This window comes from Haliotis rufescens, unplaced genomic scaffold (genome assembly GCF_023055435.1).
Source record: "Haliotis rufescens isolate VD_foot unplaced genomic scaffold, xgHalRufe1.0.p SCAF_9, whole genome shotgun sequence".
Taxonomy (NCBI): domain Eukaryota; kingdom Metazoa; phylum Mollusca; class Gastropoda; order Lepetellida; family Haliotidae; genus Haliotis; species Haliotis rufescens.
The window spans coordinates 9,802,731-9,824,539 of NW_025964383.1; the positions used below are offsets into that span (position 1 = coordinate 9,802,731).

The 21,809-nt window shown below is 39.8% G+C and overlaps 1 protein-coding gene across 1 annotated transcript in view; it reads left to right on the top strand.

Annotated features, from left to right (window-relative positions):
- Window positions 1–16,842, top strand: part of LOC124148555 — a 49,200-nt gene extending 32,358 nt beyond the window's left edge. The window contains exons 4-11 of the mRNA XM_046519694.2: window positions 4,404–4,550; window positions 4,911–6,044; window positions 6,345–6,514; window positions 10,374–10,785; window positions 11,083–11,226; window positions 14,353–14,499; window positions 15,512–16,315; window positions 16,597–16,842. Coding sequence (XP_046375650.2) covers window positions 4,404–4,550; window positions 4,911–6,044; window positions 6,345–6,514; window positions 10,374–10,785; window positions 11,083–11,226; window positions 14,353–14,499; window positions 15,512–16,315; window positions 16,597–16,751 — 3,113 coding nt within the window. The 3' untranslated portion in view covers window positions 16,752–16,842. The remainder of the gene's footprint in view (window positions 1–4,403; window positions 4,551–4,910; window positions 6,045–6,344; window positions 6,515–10,373; window positions 10,786–11,082; window positions 11,227–14,352; window positions 14,500–15,511; window positions 16,316–16,596) is intronic.
- Window positions 16,843–21,809: the final 4,967 nt, after the last annotated feature.

Sequence of the window (21,809 nt, forward strand, 5' to 3'; positions counted from 1 at the left end):
TTACCTTTTACATTGTGAAATTATGTTTCTGATTGTGTTTAGACGAGAGTTCTCACCCATGTTGTGAACAGCAAAACTAAATCACTTCATACTGCGTGCCCTTAATGACATGTCTTGAGTAAGTGAGTGAGTGAGTGAGTTGGGTTTAACGCCGCTTTTAACAGTATTCCAGTTATATCGCGGCGTGTCAGCTTAATGTGGGAGGAAAGTCCGAAGTGATGCAGGTCTTAGACGTTTACCACTTCGGTGAAACCCACGAGCACGGGTATGATGCTGACAAACCTAGAAACATAATCGGGGCGAACCAGGATTCGAGCCCACAATCATAGGTTTCTGGCATGCCCTGTCTTGAGTAAGCTTGGTCGAAGATGATTGTATTTGTATCTGAAATGAGTCATTACCTTCGTGATATACACTGAAAGGCAAAAGAAACGTCATGTGGATGTATCATATAAATATCTTTATTTTCAAATGCTTATATATGTAAGTAAAGACATCGGAGAAAGTCAGTATTTGACTGGTGAATGTTTTTGCGAATTGTGAATTTGGGGAGGCACCAGAAGACATCACAGCTAGGGGGTTCAAAACAGTTCCTGGTGTACGGGCGTTGACTACAGCCACACGTCTCCTGTACAAGGAGTGGACTAGCCAGTTGACGAAGGCCATTGGGATATGGGCCCATGTCGTCAGGAACGCTACACGCAGTTCTGCTGCCGTTGGCGGCCTTGGGCGTACGTCGTTGAGTCGGCGTTGGATTTCATCCCACAAGTGTTCAGTGTGATTCAAATCCGGACTGAGGTCAGGCCAAGGCATGATTTGGATGTTGTGCTGCTGGTGGAAGTCCCTGGTGACACTGGCAGTGTGGGGACGGGCGTTGTTTTGCTGAAAGGTGTGGTTTTGATGACGGGCAAAAAAAGGCACGATATGGGGTCTGAGGACTTGGTCAATGTAGCGGAGAGCTGTGCTGCCATTACCCCTGGACCAATATTCTGAAAGACCACAGGTCCCACTCTCTAGTTCAGTCCGATTCCACTCCAAACCATGATGCTTGGGCTGCCCCATGGGTCTCGTTCCATAACACAAGCATCAGCATAACGTTCGCCCCTCCATAGCCAGACCCTGACTCGGCCATCCACCGTTGAAACACAGTAGCGACTTTCATCAGTGAAGATGATTCTTCTCCAATTTTGATGCTGCCTGGCCCATTGCAGTCGGGCCTGTCGGTGACGATCTCTCAGGATGGGTACACGAGCAGGACGGTGGCACGAGATGTTGTTGGCAGTTAGGCGACGTCGGACTGTACGATCACTGATGGCACGATAACGAAAGCCAGCTTAACAGTTTTGGGTGTCTTTTATACCCATACCATCGACGATGTGCACCGGCATCATGTTTTTGACAAGACTTTTCCGCAACTGAGTCCCATTGCACTTTTGTAGGCTGCGTTTGGGCAAAGCACTCCACTTTAAACTAAATTGTTGAATGGACTTTAAGGCAATAAAAGAAGCAGAAGAACGATACATGAGTTTATTGACCACAGAACATGTAACTGTCAGTGTCTGTTAATTTTTATCAGTATTTTCAGAAGTGACGTTTCTTTTGCCTTTCAGTGTATGTAAAAGAGTAATTAAGTATGCTTAAGTTTTCAGATTGACCTAGGCACATATATCTCTTTGTACTAGTTGACCAGAAGACTTATACCCATGCACAGATACAATTATATTTGGTAAAGGAGGGGTTGTGGTTTGGCAATTTCTCATTCAGTAACCGCATAATACATTTTTCAGCAATTGTGTCAGTCATTGTGTTATATCTTTATTTTTAGGATACCAGATCTAGATCAACTACACAATGTATAAATGAATGTATGCTTCATAAAAAGAGGGAGAGGGATGCATACCTGCATCCTGCTTCTGGATCTATGTATGGTGCCAATGAACTTGTGTACAAATTACATTGCCACATTGCTTAACGTTGTTCTAATGTCATGTTTTAATTATGATTTCCGTCCGGCCCTAGTTGCAGTTCTAACTAGAGTAGTGTAAAGTTAAAACACAGTTTGTAGTGTATTTGGGTCAGAAATCAGAATCAGAAGCAACCCCCAAAAACATGTACGTCATAATACGCATACAAGTACACGCATATATGTTGATACATCTATTCATTCACGACATCACAGTGACAACATCGCAGACAGCAAATAGAACCCATGTGTTAAACAAATACATTTAAGGATAACGTTCATTTTAATGTTTATTTTGCATCAGTGAGTGAGTGAGTGAATATGGTTTTACGCCGCTTTTAGCAATATTCCAGCAATATCACGGCGGGGGACACCAGAAATGGGCTTCACACATTGTCCCCATGTCGGGAATCGAACCCGGGTCTTCGGCGTGACGAGTGAATGCTTTAACCACTAGGCTACCCGACCGCCCTTTTTGCATCAGCATACATACATAATAAACTGAGGGGCAAAAGAAAGGCGTCCAAATAAATAATGGTCGTCAGTTTTCAACAAATGTGCCAAACAGCACGAAAACAGTTGGGAACACATAGCTAGAATGCAACTTACCTATTCCCTGTCAGCATGTGCTCTACCGTCACATGATTTGCGAGAAAAGTGAATTTAATCACTAAAAAATGCAAAATGTGCACAACGTTACCCGTATGAAATTCTGGTATAAAACATGAACAGGATTGTGCACTCTCATCACATGAAACCGTTTAAAACAACGAACATGCCTCGACTAACCGCAGAGCAGAGGGAGAGAGCCATCGGTTATTGCAAATGGAAGCGACGCAGGAGCACGTTGCAATGATCATAGGCTGCTTCAAGTGCACCATCGCCAGACTTCTCACGTCACAGGCAAACTGGCAGTACTGCAGACAGGCCAAGGAATGGAAGACCCAAGGTCACGACCCCACAGGAAGACTGGTATTTACGGGTACCTCACCTACGGTCCAGATACGTAACAGTGACGTCATCATCCGCAAACAGCCTTGGACATCCAGTCAGCAGAAGGACCGTTGCTAGACGACTCCGCCTCTATGGTCTCCGTGCCTATCGACCTTTCAAGGGCATGACATGAACGTTGCTACACCGAAGTCACAGACGGAGATGGCCCAGGACTGCACAGCAGTGGAAGCAGAGAAGTTGTCGAAGATTGCTCTTCAGCGACGAGAGTAGGTGCCAGCTCTTCAGGTCTGATCGGCGGGTTCGAATCTACCGACGGCGTGGTGAACGGACGTCACGTTGTTGCGTCCAAGAGGTTAAGCCTTATGGAGGTGGTAGTGTCGTGGTCTGGGGTGGCATCTGCGGGGACCAGAACACAGATCTGGTCATCATAGACGGAAATCTACATGCATTGATGATGTTTTGCGACCTATGGTACTGCCTTTCCTGCAACGACACCCAGCAGGACAAATCAACCCCTCACGCAGATCGAGTCACTTGCGACTTTCTGAACGCCAACAACGTGACCGTATTACAGTGGCCAACCAGATCACCGGACCTGTCGCCCATAGAGGACCTCTGGGACCAACTTGGACGCAGAATTCAGAAACGTCAACAGCCGCTATTGACGAGGGATGCCTTGGCAATTGCCCTTCAGGAAGAATGGCGTATGATCCCTTATCAGGATGTCGGGAGACTCGTATACTCAGTTCGACGCATTGTTTGCTGGAGGGGGGCACATCTGATACTGGGCCATGTGTGTAGCACAGGATTTTAAAAGAGATCGACCTGGATTCTGCTGGTCTGATCGAATACTGGACAGTGCACTCAGCATGAAAAGCGTGCCTGCAGAACTTTAAGTACATAGTTTTTGATCTTGTCTTTTTCAAACACCGTTTTGAATAATTGTTTTCTTTATAATAAAACATCAACTGTTACTTAATTGTGCGTCTGTTTTTGTTTTAGACCAGAAAATTGTTTGATGGCGTTTCTTTTGCCCGTCAGTTTAAATTATACAGTTTAAATAGTATATATTGCTATACACAAACAAATACACGGAAAGCACATATGCATACTCATACTCACATTCTCAAAAGTAGGTTAAAGAGGGAGCAGATATATGGTGTCGGAGTTCCTGTTTGTTCTTTAGTTATCTGCAAACTTAATGACCTTGTTATAATATTTGAATGACCATAACCTTTTGGCCATATGCATTAACTAGTTAAGTCAATATTTGAATCCAATGCACTATATACACATACTAAAAATGTACATGTAACACCACACAACCAACGTACAATGTTTTACTCTGACACAGAATGAAGCAATCATTTAGGTCCCAAATAGACACAGATGTAACACTGAAAAACATACCTGTAAATATACCAATATACATATCTTATGTACATAATGTACCATGGTAACCCATCTTATGAATGTATACTTTTAGCACTGGTTACTATGAACGTTCTGCTGGAGTTTCTGGGGACGAGGAAGACAGTCATGATGGGCGGGCTCCTCATAGTGTTAGCTATTCTCTCAGCAACCTTTGCACCCAACATCATGGTCCTCATATGTGTTCATAGTGTTCTTTCAGGTATGTCCTTACGCCAGTGTTGAGACCATTTAATAGAAGAAAAGATTAACGGCATGAAAAGAGAAAGCTCATTTGATATCTTACAGATCAATGTTATCAAAGACATGTCCTCTAAAAGCTGCCAGATGGTGCTGTAATGTTTAAAGCGTTGGACGAAGGTCTAATGGTTGAAGCCAAATATATAATTGGACAATGATGGTAATTTCATCCTAACATAACACTCATCCTCTTATTATATGTCCTATACTTAGGTTACACTTTATGTTCCAATATCATTACAAGCTTGTCAATCAAGAGATGTCATCAACATGCCACATTTCTCCATACACAATTATGACTGTTTCTATTCTCCTATTATAGGAATGGGTGATTCCATGATACATTCGCCCGCTATAGTGCTGATTGGGAAGTATTTCAAGAAACGCCGAGGCCTAGCTACAGCAATTGCAAGTTCAGCGATGAGTTTAGCATCCGGTATATTCCCAGTATTTTCTCAATATTTGCTTGACAAATATGGTATTCGAGGCACATTGCTGATTTACACAGGCCTAATGATGAATATATGGGTAGGGGCATATCTATATCGACCTCTACACTTCTATAAAAGAAAAGTGAAACAGGGCGATGCACATCAGCTACATAGTATCAGCAGTGTTGGTGTGGAAGCGAGCGAGGTCTTTAGCGAAGAAGATGTCATTGGGACAGGTCATGGAGCAAAGCAAACATATATCAATCACAATGGAAGTACTAGGAGTTGTAACGTTGTTGTAAAGGACACCGCCAATAGATTCCTCAATCCTCAAAACGCAGATTCGTTTAGGAAGAGGACATACTCTGAAGGTTCTAAAAGGATCCCAAAGGAATTTGTTTCAGAGTCTGAGAAGCTGGTATATATCAGTAACCCAGACCTTGTGAGCATCCCAATATTCATACCTAAATTGTGTGATTCAGCTAAAAAGGAAATACGTGTAGATGACAGTAATCAAAGAAAATCCGCCGTCATAAGAAATTTTGGGAAGGTTATTAAAGCCTTTGACTTTTCATTGTTCAAGAATCCGATGTTCCTTCTTATTGTGGCATGTTGTCAGTTTGGTGTTGTTCAGAGACACGTTCCAACATACCTCCCGGCACAGATGAAGGAAATGGGATACAACAAATCTGATGCAGCATTTCTGTTGCTCATCTCCGGAATTCTTGACTTCTTTAGTCGACTGTTCTATGGATTTATAGCTGATCTTGGATATCTTCGTGCCTGTCAAATCATGGCCATTGGTCTTGTGATCTCAGGATTAGCATCTCAGTTTATAATGTTTTACACAACATATCCTTTACTTCTAGCTTACTGTGTAGTGATTGGCATATTTGGAAGTGCCTTTCCGTGCCTTTTGCCGTTGGTGATAGTGGATTTCATGGGAGTCGACTATATGGCAAAGACTCTTGGATTTGCAGCATTATTCCAAGGAATTGCAATTTCATTAACACATCCAATTTTAGGTAAGAGGCCGTACATACTGCCCTGTTATTATATAATTTTGAAACCGTCAAGTCACTTTGGGGATTCCTCCCATATCACACTGACACATCCTGATATACCTGTATTGATGTTCAAAGCGACGTTCAGCCCAACTCACCTGATAGATTAGATTGTTTGCAATATCTGTTAAACATTAGCCAAATAAACCTCGTGATTTGAAATAAGTTCTTAGACACCATCATCTGAATGTTACAACATGTGGATATATGTACGTTCTGACAATTATTTTCTTTTCTAAGCTTTACATGAATATTTTACAGGTGCATTACGTGATTTGAGCGGATCCTACCTTCCCTGTTTCCAGTACCTTGGTGCAGCCGCTGTCTTTTCTGCAGCACTGTTACTCTTTGAGCCGCTTGTACGGCGTTATGTGGCAACAACACGGGAAGGATCACCATCAACGGATAATGAATGTATGGAGCCATTGAAATAGGCAATAACAATAAAAGTTTAAATATATGAATTGCATGTCTATTTTTTATATATTGATGTATATACTCCCTTGGGGAATGGACTTCCAGATAGAAAACAATTGACAAGTGGGCACATTGGCTCAAGGTGTCATTCTTTATATTTGCAGCAGCTGGAGGGAGTTCACAATTAAACAGATGTTTAATACTGCGGGCTTTTCTCCCACGTCAAGCTACTCAAGGCGGCTCTAAACATAACTCACTCACTCAAAATGTAACATCAATAAAGTTAGGCAATCTAGCAGTTCAGGATGATCGTCAAAGCACAGATAATGTCAATTTTTTCACATTGAATCTATGAGAAGATCTGTGTCATGGGTACCAGACAGTGGAGCATACCTCCCCATTCCCCCCTTCAGTGATGAGTTCACGATGCAATACTTTATCTACACGTCATTAATTATTCTTCTTTCAGCTGGAAGTAAATTTTGTATAAGATAAATCTCTGAGTTGAGTTAGGATCCGGTGGTCGTTGAATTGATTGCAGGATTCGCTCCAAATATAACCATGAGTCTGTCCGCGATATGCTTCACAACCATGCTCGGACATGACCATGACATTAACAGTTACAGCAGATGCGGCCATGTAGGTGACACACAGTACACATGTACGAAATATTAGTAACCCAAGCTTATTTCCTCCTCTGGCTCAGGACACGATATTCTCATTCTTCTAATGGAAATGCCATGAATTATTTGCTGAAAGCTATGATGTTGTACTTTTGGTGACGTTACTTGACATTATTTTTATTGAACAAATGTAAACTAGTAGAGCACAGTACAATGGTGCAATACAGTTGGCCTTGCCTAAATCATAAATACATTTGCAGGGTAAGTTGGCTGGGGCCAAATTGTAATCCTAGCTAACTATATTTTAAGTCAATTAAACCCCATTTTCATTATCTTTTAAATACAATGCTATGATTAGATTCCATTTATAGGCTCTATGCTGGTCCAAATGAAATGACTGTGTCATCATGCATGTCTAATGCACAGGTCAACCTTGAACCATATATAACCTCAAAGGTGTAAGCTGTACACGACCATTCATAGTAAACCCTATACTCTGGAAAGATATGCCCTGCTTCTCCAGTATAATATGATGTAGTAGAACAGAAAAGTATCTAATAGCATGGGCGGTTTGGTTATAGTTCCATCAGCAACAAGTTCACCGTCGTAAGTATACGAGACATTCTGCTATTGACGTCTGACTGGTAAATCTGGTGAAGGAGCAAGGTAAAGTCGTCATACCTGGACTGGAGATCGGTAAGTGTCACTGCGATGTATAGTAAAATAAATATACAAAGTTTCGACATAACGCTTAAATCTTCTCCTCGGTTTGTTTGTTTGTTGTTGTTTAACGTCCCGCTCAGCAATAGTCCTGCTATGTGACGGCAGTATAATCTAATCTCCATTTCCAAAGCAGTCCTGTTTCGTTTGACATTTCAACTTTCCATAGTTATCATGGAAAGAAAAGAGTCTCGAAAGCCAATAATTTTCTCGTATTTTAACCTTTGTACTATTGTCTTGGAACATCTCGAACATTACCTCATATGAAATACAATGCTCAAAATGTTGTTATTTACAACTGGTTTATGTTATTTATGTTATGACACCGACATTGAGAACAACATGGGCCATTCGAACTAAAAAGCATTTACTGATTAAGATGGGACGGTTATATTGTCAGAAAGCACTTGGACTCAAGTCCCTGTACATATACAGACAAATGATGATCGGGTGATTACATTGTTACGTATACATTTTTTAGTTCGCTGAGCTCTTAAGCTTGTGTAGGAGACTGCTTTGCAATATTTGGTGTCCAACTTAATTAGGCATCCTGTGGTCAGACTCGGTACCTCAGCTGAGCAGGTGTCGTGTTACCTTGATGCTGTGGATCGTTGCTCAAGCTTCAGAACACTATTACTCAGGCTCTCCTATCTATATGAATGAAAAGAAGCATTATCGGAATTAATGTAAGCAATATCGTGTGTAAATCTACCAAGTGCAAAGGAATAGTTTCAAAGGCGATATAAATGCAATAACTATCGTCGTAACAGAAGTTATCATTAGAATCACCACACAGCTGCAATTGGAACCGACAGCATCCTCAAAAGAACACATTCATTCATGTCCGTTAAATGCCGCATTTCGACGAACTACAACACTTACTGTCGCCACAGCGCGCGAAAAAATGGCTGTTAGTAGCGGAGAAGAGAAACGGGGACATGTTCTCACCAACGCTTGTTTCCAGAGAAAAATAGCTCTTATCAGGAAATTAGTGCGCATTGAAGGTAAATCATAATTCCTCTTCGAAACGGGATCATTAATTTTTAGCAGAAATGTATTTTGTATGCATTATCGATGTATTTTGATGGGAGTCGAATGGAAAGCTTATCAGTCGTAGATCTGGATACATTACTTCACCCATAATTTCATTCACTGTTTACGTCTTAGAGCTGAATCTAGCATTTGCCCAATAATTGTTGACATAACATGTAGTTTAAACGAATCTGTCAGTCAATGTCAGTGAGATCGGGTTTTTGACGGATACAGACGAAGTTATTCGAAATTTCCCATAGTGTCTGTGCATGTATTCCACAAACGACCGCTGTCAAATTCGATTGTTATGCTTTTCCTTCGCATTATAAATGCATTCGGTTCCAATAGGCTATGCTACCAATACGCATTTATTTTTAAACCATTTGACGCTTATTCAAATAGATAGGAGGGGCTGTTATTGACAGGCCGTGGTGACTGATCAGGCATTTATAACAGTGACTGACTGAACCACTCCTGAAGTAAATTGAAAACCAGTTAACTTAGTCAACCATCATCTTACTTAAGCCTCATGGGTGGACAAGATAATGTCTATGCATTGAATCACACATATATTAGAGAAGAATATCGTAATCCTAGAAGCATTTAGTCTGTTTATAGATTCGCTGTGTTAAGTCATTATAGTTGAGAAAAGCTGTCATATGTTTCTGCATTGTATATTTACCATGTTAGGATAAAGAAGGCGCACATCACCAATATGGCTTTCCATGAGGTATAACGTGTGATCTGATGTGATGTTTACAAAAGTACAAACTCACTCACCCTTGAAGTAACTGTAAATTCCACACGCAAGTCTGAATTTCTTTATTCATATTGTTTGTTTGTTGTTTAACGCCACACTCAGCAATATTCCTGCTATATGACGGCGGTCTGTAAAATAATCGAGTCTGGACCAGAAAATCCAGTGACTGACATCATGAGCAAAGATTCACGCAATTGGGATCCATGGCATGTATCAACCAAGTCAACGAGCCTGACCACCCGATCCCGTTAGTCGCCTTTCACGACAAGCATAGGCGCCTTTTATGGCATGTATGGGTTGCTGAAGCCCTATTCTTCCCCGGAATCTTCACGGGTTCATAATGTATTCATGTTTAGGATATCGACTGTTATGTAATAAGAAAATATAAATGTTTCGGCTGATTACAAGATAAAGGTGTTAGAACTGTCCAAATGCAAAACAGAGGGGTAGTTTTACACATAGCACACATGTTAACTACCCAAGCAAATTAACAATTTACATTAGGGGAATATAAGGGATTCATTCACCATGGTCACATATTTCAAATTTAAGAATAATTAATATCCTTAACTTATTAAAAATATTGAACAACTTTATGTTATGAAAACATAATATTTTTTTGTAAGTGTGATTGTACATTTTAACTTCATTCACATGTTTATAACATTTAGTCGATATATTTATACTATCTGATGTGTCTACTTCAGTTGTCTCTACGCTCTCGCAAGAAGATAAAAGATTGTTCACATAATGGAAATTAACAACCTAAACAATACCGGGGAACACACTGACAGACATGATGGAAACGAACCTCAGTCGGATCTTTCACGAAGCGAGGACAGTTATACCAAAACCGATGGTTTGGAAATGCAGTCAGTGGATCTGGATTGTGATAATGGGAGCCCCACCTCTGTCGTCAGCTGCTACAGAGGCAACACACAAGCGGAGCGTGGAAGTAAACACAAGGAAACAGAGGCGATGGAGGACAATGGTGGTGCTGCTGAAGCTGCTGCTGATGATGATAGCGATAACATTGAAAATATGAAATTGATAACTACAAACATAAATAATGAGCTATGTGAAAGCAAAGAGGAAGAAGAAGACAATAATTTGCCAATTGACCGTGGATGGGCCTGGGTTGTACTCATGGGTAAGATATGAATCTTGACGCTTAATCGTTAGACTCCTACTCCTACTACTACTACTACTACTACTACTACTACTACTACAGTATTAACTGCTGCTTCTACAACTACATTAATACATTTATGAGATACACACACAGAGAGAGAGAGAGAGAGAGAGAGACAGAGAGAGAGAGAGAGAGAGAGAGAGAGAGAGAGAGAGAGAGAGAGAGAACTAGTTTAAAAGTAGTTTTTGATTGAACTTTGTCATCATATATATAGATTATGAACAGTGAAAGCTATATCGCATCTTCCCTGACTAGGTTGCTTCCTCATCGTGTTTCTAATGACTGGCTACGAGAAAGGCATGGCAATTTTGTTTGTTGAATATGTCCAAGTATTTGACGCACCTGCATCAAAGGCCACACTCTTCTTCGGGGTTATAACAGGAACATACAGCATTGCGTGTAAGTATGATATCTAATAATTCTATACCTTCTCCTTATCAAATGATAGCATGGTGGTTAAGCGATCGGTCATAATGGCAAAGGCCTGGGTTCGATTCCTCACATCGGTACACTGTTTGGAACTCTTTTCTGGTGTCACCTGCCTCACAATTGCTGGACCATTTGCTAAAACCATACATTGGAGGCACACACGATCCGGAATGCGGACAAAGATATTCCGTTATGATCCCTAGAGTAAAAGTCGAATGTTCATCAACGTTATTCTGACCTTAGAAGAGTAAGGACAGAATGTAAACTCAGCTGATTATCCATGTACATTGAGGAAAACTAACGGTGTTGATTGCTGAGCAGGAACACCGACGGTGAGTGACCGACTGTTGGTCCAAGGTACAATCTGTGTCCAACCATTTTCAATTCAATTTAAAATACAAAAGCCATCGTCAGTACCTCTGTCTGAAAATGAAATACGACTTTTGAAGAGGGGTTTAACATTTACACATTAACATTGAAACCTCCTCGCAAATATGTGTATATATAATGGATATAAAACAGTTAAGCTGGAATATTTAAAAAAGGAAGATTGTAGTGATACAAATACTTCTGCTTTAGCTATGATAAATCGAACCCTTCTTAAGTAAGCAAATAAAAAACCCTCATATTATTTACTCGAAAAAGAAACAGCGACAATATGTGAAGATGATTATTTTGTTACGGTGGACATTATTCCTCTCTGGACAAGGAAAATATATGTAATGTATCACAAGGTGAAGGTTCTACACATAAGACCCCAATTGATGATAAATTAAGTGTTCCAAGGAAGCAGATGAAGGTGGAACAGTGACCATAATGAGCTCAGCATATAATGAATATACAGAATACTGAACAAGCTCCCGTGTAGTGCCAGTTTCATGAAACATATAGAATACTGAACAAGCTCCTGTGTAATCCCAGTTTCATGAAACATATAGAATATTGAACAAGCTCCCGTGTAATGCCAGTTTCATGAAACAAAAAGAATACTGAACAAGCTCGCGTGTAATGTCAGTTTCATGAAACAAAAAGAATACTGAACAAGCTCCCGTGTAATGCCAGTTTCATGAAACATATAGAATATTGAACAAGCTCCCATGTAATGCAAATTTTATGAAACGAGTGACTGGTTCAGGTATCTGACGTGTGATAAAATTGATATCATGCACGGGTGCGAAATTTGTGAAACAATGCCCTGTGACGGGAGCCAAGCAACAGGGTGGCTGGGGTCATCGATTGTGCATCACTTCCTCTCAGTGATCTATCATCTCCATATGTAGTGTCATTGAATTCGCCCAGGGATGTTTTCAATAGTTGCTGGTGAAACTACGTATACATGTAGTACCCACAACATTTAAACACGTGTCTGGTATTAAGCACTGTGTAATTCCAGCTTGTGGTATCCTCAATGGACGAGTAATAAAAATGACATTAATGACTTACTGCAAAATACAGAATTCAACTCAGAAACGAAAACTTCCAAAAGTCAGCAAGGAAGAGACTACACTCACATGTTAAACAGTACTCATCACAACAACGTATCAGGTAAATAGGCGAAACAACTTATGAACCACAGGCCACAAATGTTTATAGATTTTCAAAGATTCACAAACAGCAAGGAAATTGAGAAGGCTGTAAACAACAAAAATGCGGAATGTGTCAAGATAGAAGAGTTAAACGAGTTATACAAGCCGTTGTCAAGGGACTCAATAGCCCACCCTAAAGCCTCAGTATCCCCAGAGAGCGTAATGTCATGGGTTCGATACCAGGCCGTATCATGACAAAAGACGTTAAACGATGGTACTTGTTGCTACCCTGCCTGACGCTCGGCATTAAGGGTTAAAACAAGGATTAGTCGGCTCGCATTCAGCATATTAAATTTGAATAGGTATTCATGTTAATCTGCGGCATGGTATCCAAGTGGGCTGGCACTTTAAAATCGTCATTAGTCCGGTACAAACAGCTACTCACACACGTGCATGCACGTCGCTATACAAGTGCAATAATCGTTTAAGCAACATTAAACCCCATTTCATCTCTCCTTTAACGTTACATATTAATACACTAAAAGTTCTCATGATTTGGGACAAGATGCTATCCCATACATGAAACTAAAATAACCAGGCGAGAATGACCACGGTTTCTCAGAAGAATGCATCTTGAAATCAGTGTAATTGGCCTTGTTGAACAATACATATTGATGTGTATTCAGCGACGGATTCTTTCAACAAATATGAGACACAACCATGGACATAAATATGGCTTTCACATATACCACCCTTGTTATCGGTTACACAGAAAAAACAGTTTATTCCTGATTGCAACATACCTTTGGCGATTTTATGCAACGAAGCTCATGAAAAATGCTACATACGTTTCATGAAATCCTAAATGCACTGTACCCATCAATACAATTCATCATGAAAACGGACAAACAATCATTTGTGCTTTAAGATGTGAGGGTAATACAAAATACTAAAAATCCCTAAATAAAGTAAAAGCTATAAATTGTCAGTCCAAATGGAAAACGTTTTTAACAGTAAAGGTAATACGACATGCCGCAGCAGACAGACATGTTACGTCATAGCATGTTCCAGATATGGTGCCAATCATATTGGCGAAGCAGGATGGAATGAACATAACGTTTGACTGTACATGAAAAACAGGCATGGATATGAGTATACAAGGATCGGTATGGAAAGGGAAACTTTATATCTTTTGCCCTTAAACTATTTACAGATGAGAAATCAATTCGTAAAAAGAATGAGACACTGTTCAGAAACACACTTCGACGAATACTGAACTCTGGTAAATAACAGTGATATGATGTTGCTTCTTATATCTACATACATAGTGTAATTTGCCGTGAATACGACGTCAAATTCTGATGACGCTACATTGTAAAAGTTATTCGCTGATGTACTCGGTGAATGAGCAGAAGCATATTTCAGTGGTTTGTTTCGTTTCTATTTGACACCAAGCCAACCAAGCAATTATAGACATTAATTATATAGCAATTATATATCATCGTAGCAATTGGACATACATGTATGGTCATATATCATCGTCATAATTATAATTATACCTCCGTTTCAGCTGTGTTTACAATGCACATCCTTGTGGGAGTACTTGGCATCAGGAAGACGGTGCTCCTGGGGGTAACACTGAATGTTATTGGAATGACCACAGCTATATTTGCTACAAGTATTACCTATCTTATCTGCACTCACAGTATTCTGATGGGTAAGCACATGTAACAGTTATATTTTACAGGTGTCCTGTAAAATTGTGTGAATATATATATATATATATATATATATATATATATATATATACATATATATATATATATATATATATACATGCACACATATCTATATATATATATATGTATAAATGTGGGGACTTCGGGTCTTCACTGGGCCCTTAGTATTATATGAGATGGGAGTATGCGTAATATCAGGGTATATGCATGACATCTGAAATGTTCACATTTTATGTATAATGCCTAATCCACTACATACAATAAACATCCACGTGCTTCGTATATTGATAATGTTTTTTTTATATTTCCTGAATTTTTAACGTATTAACATTCTGTGATTCGCCGACCAGGAAATACCCAAGTATTTGGATGAAGTGAGTGAATTATATACCTTATTTTCCTCAGTAAAGGTATCAGCATTATAATTACAAGAACATAATTTATTATATATAATTTCACTAAAAATTGTCAAAAGCTGTTCATGATATAAATAACTGTCCTAAATATTTAAAGAAAAGCGATAAAACGATTTCCTTAAGCAAACGAAATATTTACTCACATTTACTATTTACGATTCTGGCTATATGTTAAGCATGTGATTATGAATCACTGTCAAAAGGTGATGGTACCAGGTGTTCGCGTAATGGTGAGCATATTCAACAACTATGACACCATTCACAGACACATGCAAAGGCAAGTGAAGTATTCACCGGAACAAATGGTAAATACATTACATCGTTCATACTTTTCTACAAATGTGCCCACAATCAACGTCGGGAATATATGGTACAATAGCACTGGACAGCATTTTTTAAGATTTCCCCACATGCCCACCATAAACGTGATTGAAAACTTTATTAAGGTCTTGAATGTTGTGCCCCTGGTCGTAGCATGGTGTACGTGGGCCTATTTGTTATTCTGGAGAAGGGGTGGTAATTGCAGTATGATGCTATGGTCAAATACAGGAAAACACTATCCTTTATGTTGAAGGTGTGAGCACTGCACTGATACACTCCCCGTGCCTGGTGATACTGGGGCATTACTTCAGGAAGAGACGTGGTTGGGCAACAACTATGTCAGTATCTGGAGTCAGCCTTGGAGGAATGGTCTTCCCTCCCCTTATTCGATTCCTCGTGGATACATACGCCCTCAGAGGAACCATGCTTATTCTCACTGGGATCAGCATGAACATGTGGATTGGAGCCTTGCTCCTCAGACCATTGGAGTCCTTCCGAACAACCAAGAAGAAAAGGGAATCACAGGGAGATGAGAAAGAAAAGGAACCAGCAGCCAAGGAACAAATCTGTATCCGTCTAACTAAACGACTCAATCTTGACTTCACGCTATTTAAGAAACCGTTGTTTCAATTTATTGTGTGTTTTGGGCCATGGGCCATACTTGTTGTCCTTAATGGAGCTTATTTGCCTTCTCTAGCTATGGAAAAAGGAATATCCAAAACAGACACTGCAATGCTGCTTACGATTTTCAACGCGGTGGATTTCCTGAGTAGATTGTGTCTTGGGGCCGTGGTTGATCGGAAATATGTGAAAGTTTACCACCTAATGGCAATTGGCTTGTTAATCACTGGGACTGTGAACCAGTTTACGTGGTTCTACCACACCTTCCTACACCTTTTACTATTTACAGTGATCTCAGGACTATTTGGAAGTTTTCATCTTTGCTTGATACCGGTAGCTGTCGTGGAGTTCATGGGTTTGGAAGATATGGGGAAGACTCTTGGATTTATGTCCCTGTTCCATGGTATATCTGCATTCATCACACACCCGATTATAGGTAAGTTGATCACAATAACACTAGAACTTCATTTGTCAACAGAATAGAAAATTATACTTGCTCCACTGATTTTATACTTTCAAAAATGAATTATGTACACTTCGTAGCCGTCCTCTATCTCTAGTTTCGTCATTTTTCTTTATCTCTCCATTTCTCTCTCTCTCTCTCTCTCTCTCTCTCTCTCTGATATGAATGTGTGTTAGTGGGTAAATATTCTTGCTTTATGCTCATACAGAGAGATAATTAACTTTCTGTCTAATCAAGGATTTCTTTTGCTGTAGGTATTTTGCGAGATGCAACTGGTTCGTACGATGCCTGCTTCAACTACACTGGAACATGTGTATATATAGGAGCTATTGTTCTCTTGTTCTCTCCCCTAGTTATTCGATTTGATAAGAAAAGAGAAACTATCAAGAATCAGATTGCATCAGGTTAATAAGTCATATCAAGTCGCTCATATTTCCAAGACAAAATGTGTGGCTTCCTAAAAAGTCAGATATAATTAATCAGAAATGTCCAAATGAACATGGAACTAGCCATCTGGCGTCAATAATTTATGGCTACTGTGACACAATTGAAACATTCATGTAGAAAGCTCAAGGGATCATATATACGTTATTCGTTGACGTGTATGGGATTCTCGATCGCACTTGAAGACAAAATTCGCTCATTCTTTCAAAGACAAAACGAATTTAATTGTGGCATCATATATAGTCAGAAAGAAATAATCAGAAGGTTTGAAGAGAATTTGAAACTAACCCATTTGTGGATAATCTGTCGCGAAAGATTTCTGTAAAACGTTTAACATTAATACACAAGGGACACATATGTGCCATTCGTTATATATCGTGTAAGAAAATCTTGAAGAACATGGGATTCTCGGTCGCACATGGAGATATTAACGCAATATTCAATATATGTTTTTGCTGTGTCTTCAATAAAATCAGGCGCTGTCAACTTAATTTCCACGTCAAAGCATTGAAATGACGTCACGTTTTTAAATACTGTTGATTCAACAATAAAAAATGTAATACTTCTTGGCTTGACATATCCATTCAGCATGAAGCAAAACTGTAATGCGTTACGAGATGTACTGGCCAGTATTAGTTGGGATCTATTCATATCATTTGCCGAAACAAATACTGGTCTACAAACAACAGCATCAAATCCACTAGAATTAAGTGCACGAACAACAAGTGTTCACATCTTTTGAGTGGTCGGCTACATGCACACGCATCTCCAGATCAGGAGCATGCCATTCAGATGTTAACCGATCGTCAAAGGCAAGCTTGTACAGATTATTTTACAAATCATGTAATTTCAATGGTACTTGTGTATACTACACCTGAGCAGGCAACGACATGTCACTCACTATCAATTTGAAACGGGAGATGGGTGATTCTGAACATTATGTGATCATAATGGCTCAGCTTGTAAATACATTTCATTATTCCTATGTGAATATGTTTATGCCATACTTATCTGCATAGTGTAGGCGAAGATTTCTGTATGAAAAAATATCTCTTTGTTACAATGTCATAGCATACATGAACCATGCTTATTTCAGTATAATTAACGTAACTTATGAAAAGGTCTCCGTGATAAAGCCATGAAATATGCGACTCTGTTAACTTCAATCACGTCTGGATAGAATAAAACGTCTACTCAATTGGGACACAATGAGATGCATCATGTCAGCGAACCTGACCACACAATCCTGTTAGTCGCCTCTTACGACAAACATAGTCGCCGCTAACGCAAGCTTACATGTAGGTTGCTGAAGACCTATTCGAACCCCGATCTTCACGAGAAAGTGCTGTGTACGTGCTCCATACAGAAATATAGTTTTGCACTACAAGTACTAGTCAACAACGTTTTCCCTCGATCGCGAGCGGGCGGAAATAATTCGCGTTCGCGACTCTGACGCTGACGCATAGTACAGTTACAGCCACAATGATGAAAGTGTTGGGCCATGTCATCGAGGGAATGTTTTGTTTTCTTCAGTAGTGTATAATGCGCACAGACAGAGAAGACGTAACATAACGTTCACACAATACCTCCTCTAAGTAGAGATAAGATTAAGCATGTCAGAACATGCACATATGTGTGTGGACCGTCTCTGCTCGCAATAGCGACCTGTTTTCCTGCTTATCGAAACATAACAAGTGTCTCGTACATGTAACTCCCACACACAAACTATTCAGTGAGTGAGTGAGTATGGTTTTACGGCGCTTTTAAGCAATATTCCAGCAATATCACAGCGGGGAACACCAGAAATGGGCTTCACACATTGTACCCATGTCGGGAATCGAGCCCGGGTCATCGGCGTGACGAGCGAACGCTTAAACCACTGGGCTACCCGACCGCCCCCAAACTATTCAGACTTCTTAGTTGATGTGTACCATTTATTCTCTGTGATCAACATCCTCCCACTAAAATACTCATTTATAAGAGTAGGATAATATTCATTGTAATATTAGGCGGATTCATTAATATTTATGGATTATCGCTATTGATTATTTGCTCAATCTTGGAAAAGCTGACAAATGATACGCTGACATATATAACAATGTTGATTCTTATTGTATCATAATAAAGTAAAAGGTCATTCCCGTGAGTATGTGACACTGATTACAAATAGGACATGTCAGGAGGAATGGATATGACCTGGGTTCCACCATGGTTGGGTGAGTGTGAGTGAGTGAGTGAGTTGGGTTTAACGCCGCTTTTAACAGTATTCCAGTTATATCGCGGCGTGTCAGCTTAATGTGGGAGGAAAGCCCGAAGTGATGCAGGTCTCAGACGTTTACCATTTCGGTGAAACCCACGAGCACGGGTATGGTGCTGACAAACCTAGAAACATAACCGGGGTGAACCGGGATTCGAACCCACAATCATAGGTTTCTGGCGTGCCCAAGGGACGCAACTCCCACCTTGGTTGGGGCTGTTGATGGGAAACAGTGACAAATGAATATATGAAGGGCATAAAGTAGATATCAAAACAATGACACATACGCTGCGAGAAGCATGTAAAACTTTCTTCATTGATTAATGATTCGTTATAGCTCGGTCTTGTTTTTGTATCTCTATATATTACTAGCTTTCTTTCGTCTTTGATACTGTGGGGGTAGTTTAGTTTGCCAATCCCAAATGCGATCGATTTCGACATCAATTTAAGTGTGACAGATATTCTGTATTTCCGAATATGCTCTGTAGCATCTGTACAGTATCTGTACATTACATAACTGTTTTTTAAAATATAATGAGAACATGTTGATTCATTATCACAAGAAAAGACAGGTCAATCTGTCTTGGTACCAGGCCAGCAAACATTCTAAACAGTGGATGCGCTTGCACAACATGGTGTTTTGATTGTCATAAAGTACTTACTTTCATGTAGTACCTACCTAATTATAAACCATTTAATAACAAGTCATACGAAATGACGAGGTAGTAAATGCCTACTCACAAACTAAATTACGATAAAACCTTTTAAATGGATATGCTTGAAGTTTATTTGAGGTAGCATTAGTATTGTACAGAGTTTGCTCTCAAAACAAGGAGTAGCAAGCCATCTATTCGCAAGCAAGGGAATACACACTCATATATGAGATATACCAAATGTATTTCGACATTTGCTTTAGTCTCACTGTAGATTAGATATCCCCTATTAAAGTCGGGCACCGAGCACTTTAGCACGGGGTTACAAAACACAGTACGTTTATTTCCATTTTACCATGACAGCAAGAGCGCTTTGAAAACGGTACTTTCTTGGAATGGGTAATTACTCATGGGCATACAGGTCCGTTATCTTAGAACATTCCGACACGGGGTAGTTATTAACGTTACAAATATTACCACAGTTCAAAACTAAAATGCTCAATGCATTGATTAGTTATAAACAAACGGTTCAAAACACATAGGTTTTCCTTTCGAAGATATATGTGTTAATCATATAGCAAACAGTTGCATATTTCGCATTTCCAGGAAGTCGATGCGACACATCACGCAACAAGTCCTTTCTTGGAAATCATCATGCATCTCCCATATTATTATGCCTCAAAGTTAGAATGACCAAGCAGAGAGCAGGACTAGTGACCCCACATGAGCCCGCATCCGTCAGTAAAAATCCAAGATGGTTGTGACTGACCTAATATGAGACCGTATGCCGTCAGTAACAGCCATCTTGAATTTTCCAACATCCACCTCACATATTTCACATGGAAATCCTGGTACAGAAATTCGTTATTCGACACTGTGTTTTGTGTCTTTGTGTTTTGTATCATTAATTGTGATGAGCAAAGACATTATTTATTAAAGAAATCACGTTTGTGACTTTATTTATAAAAAATATAGAGAAAAAAAGCTTACAACGGAGGTCACTGGGGTCACAAATAGCATCGTCATAGAACATAATATAGGATGACATCACAAACAAGAAACGTGACGCCAATGACTTCACATAGAAATAGAGTGAGTGAATATTGCTTAACGCCGCATCAGCAATTTTGCAGCTATTCGCGGCGATCACATAGAAATAGAAGAGATAACAACCCGTCGTTAGGGGAAAGCAGACTGCTATCAAGTTACAGTGGCCCGTAGATTTATCTTAACATGCGGGCATTTTCATGATAATTCTATCCATTTTAGCTATAGTGAGTGAGTGAGTATGGTTTTACGCCGCTTTTAGCAATATTCCAGCAATATCACGGCTGGGGACACCAGAAATGGGCTTCATACATTGTACCCATGTCGGGAATCGCACCCGGGTCTTCGGCGTGACGAGCGAACGCTTTAACCACTAGGCTACCCGACTGCCCTTTAGCTATAGTACTTTAAACGTTCACATTTAGTGCATTATATATTGCATTGTTGACGTTTATGTTTACATTAAAGCATTGCATCGGAAACATATTTACTGGTCCTGTCGTTTATACCGGTTCTAAGTGTCAAGTTTTTCTTTTGACATGACATGTGCGACAAAGATACCAAATTGTGTAAACGCCGCGTCCAATATTTTCCTGATAACCTAATACGACACCGTATAGGGCAACTAAAGACACCATAACTAATAGTATGGGTAACAGATAGAAATAGTGAAAATAAAATGCTGAACGAATTTATTTCTTTAACACACTTTATTAAATAACCGGAATTTAGTTATTTTGAAGATGTACATATGTCGCAGTTGGTTTGACATAACTCCCAACAGATACATGTACGAATGTCTACCTCCCCATCCGAACTTCCAACTGCTTGAATTTTACCTGCAGACAACGACTGATGAGTATGTGGCCCTGACACAGCGGCTAGTTTGTGCTGTTCTTAATTGTGTGCACACAATGTTCTTTTGGATTCTCGGCAGCCATAGTTATATGCATCAATGTGTATGTAGGCTGTCGATAGATCGACGATTTCATAAGCACAGTTTATGTGTGAAAAGCTTTAATTAAAAAGAAGTATCAATAGGAAAGAGGATACCTCTTTTTAACCA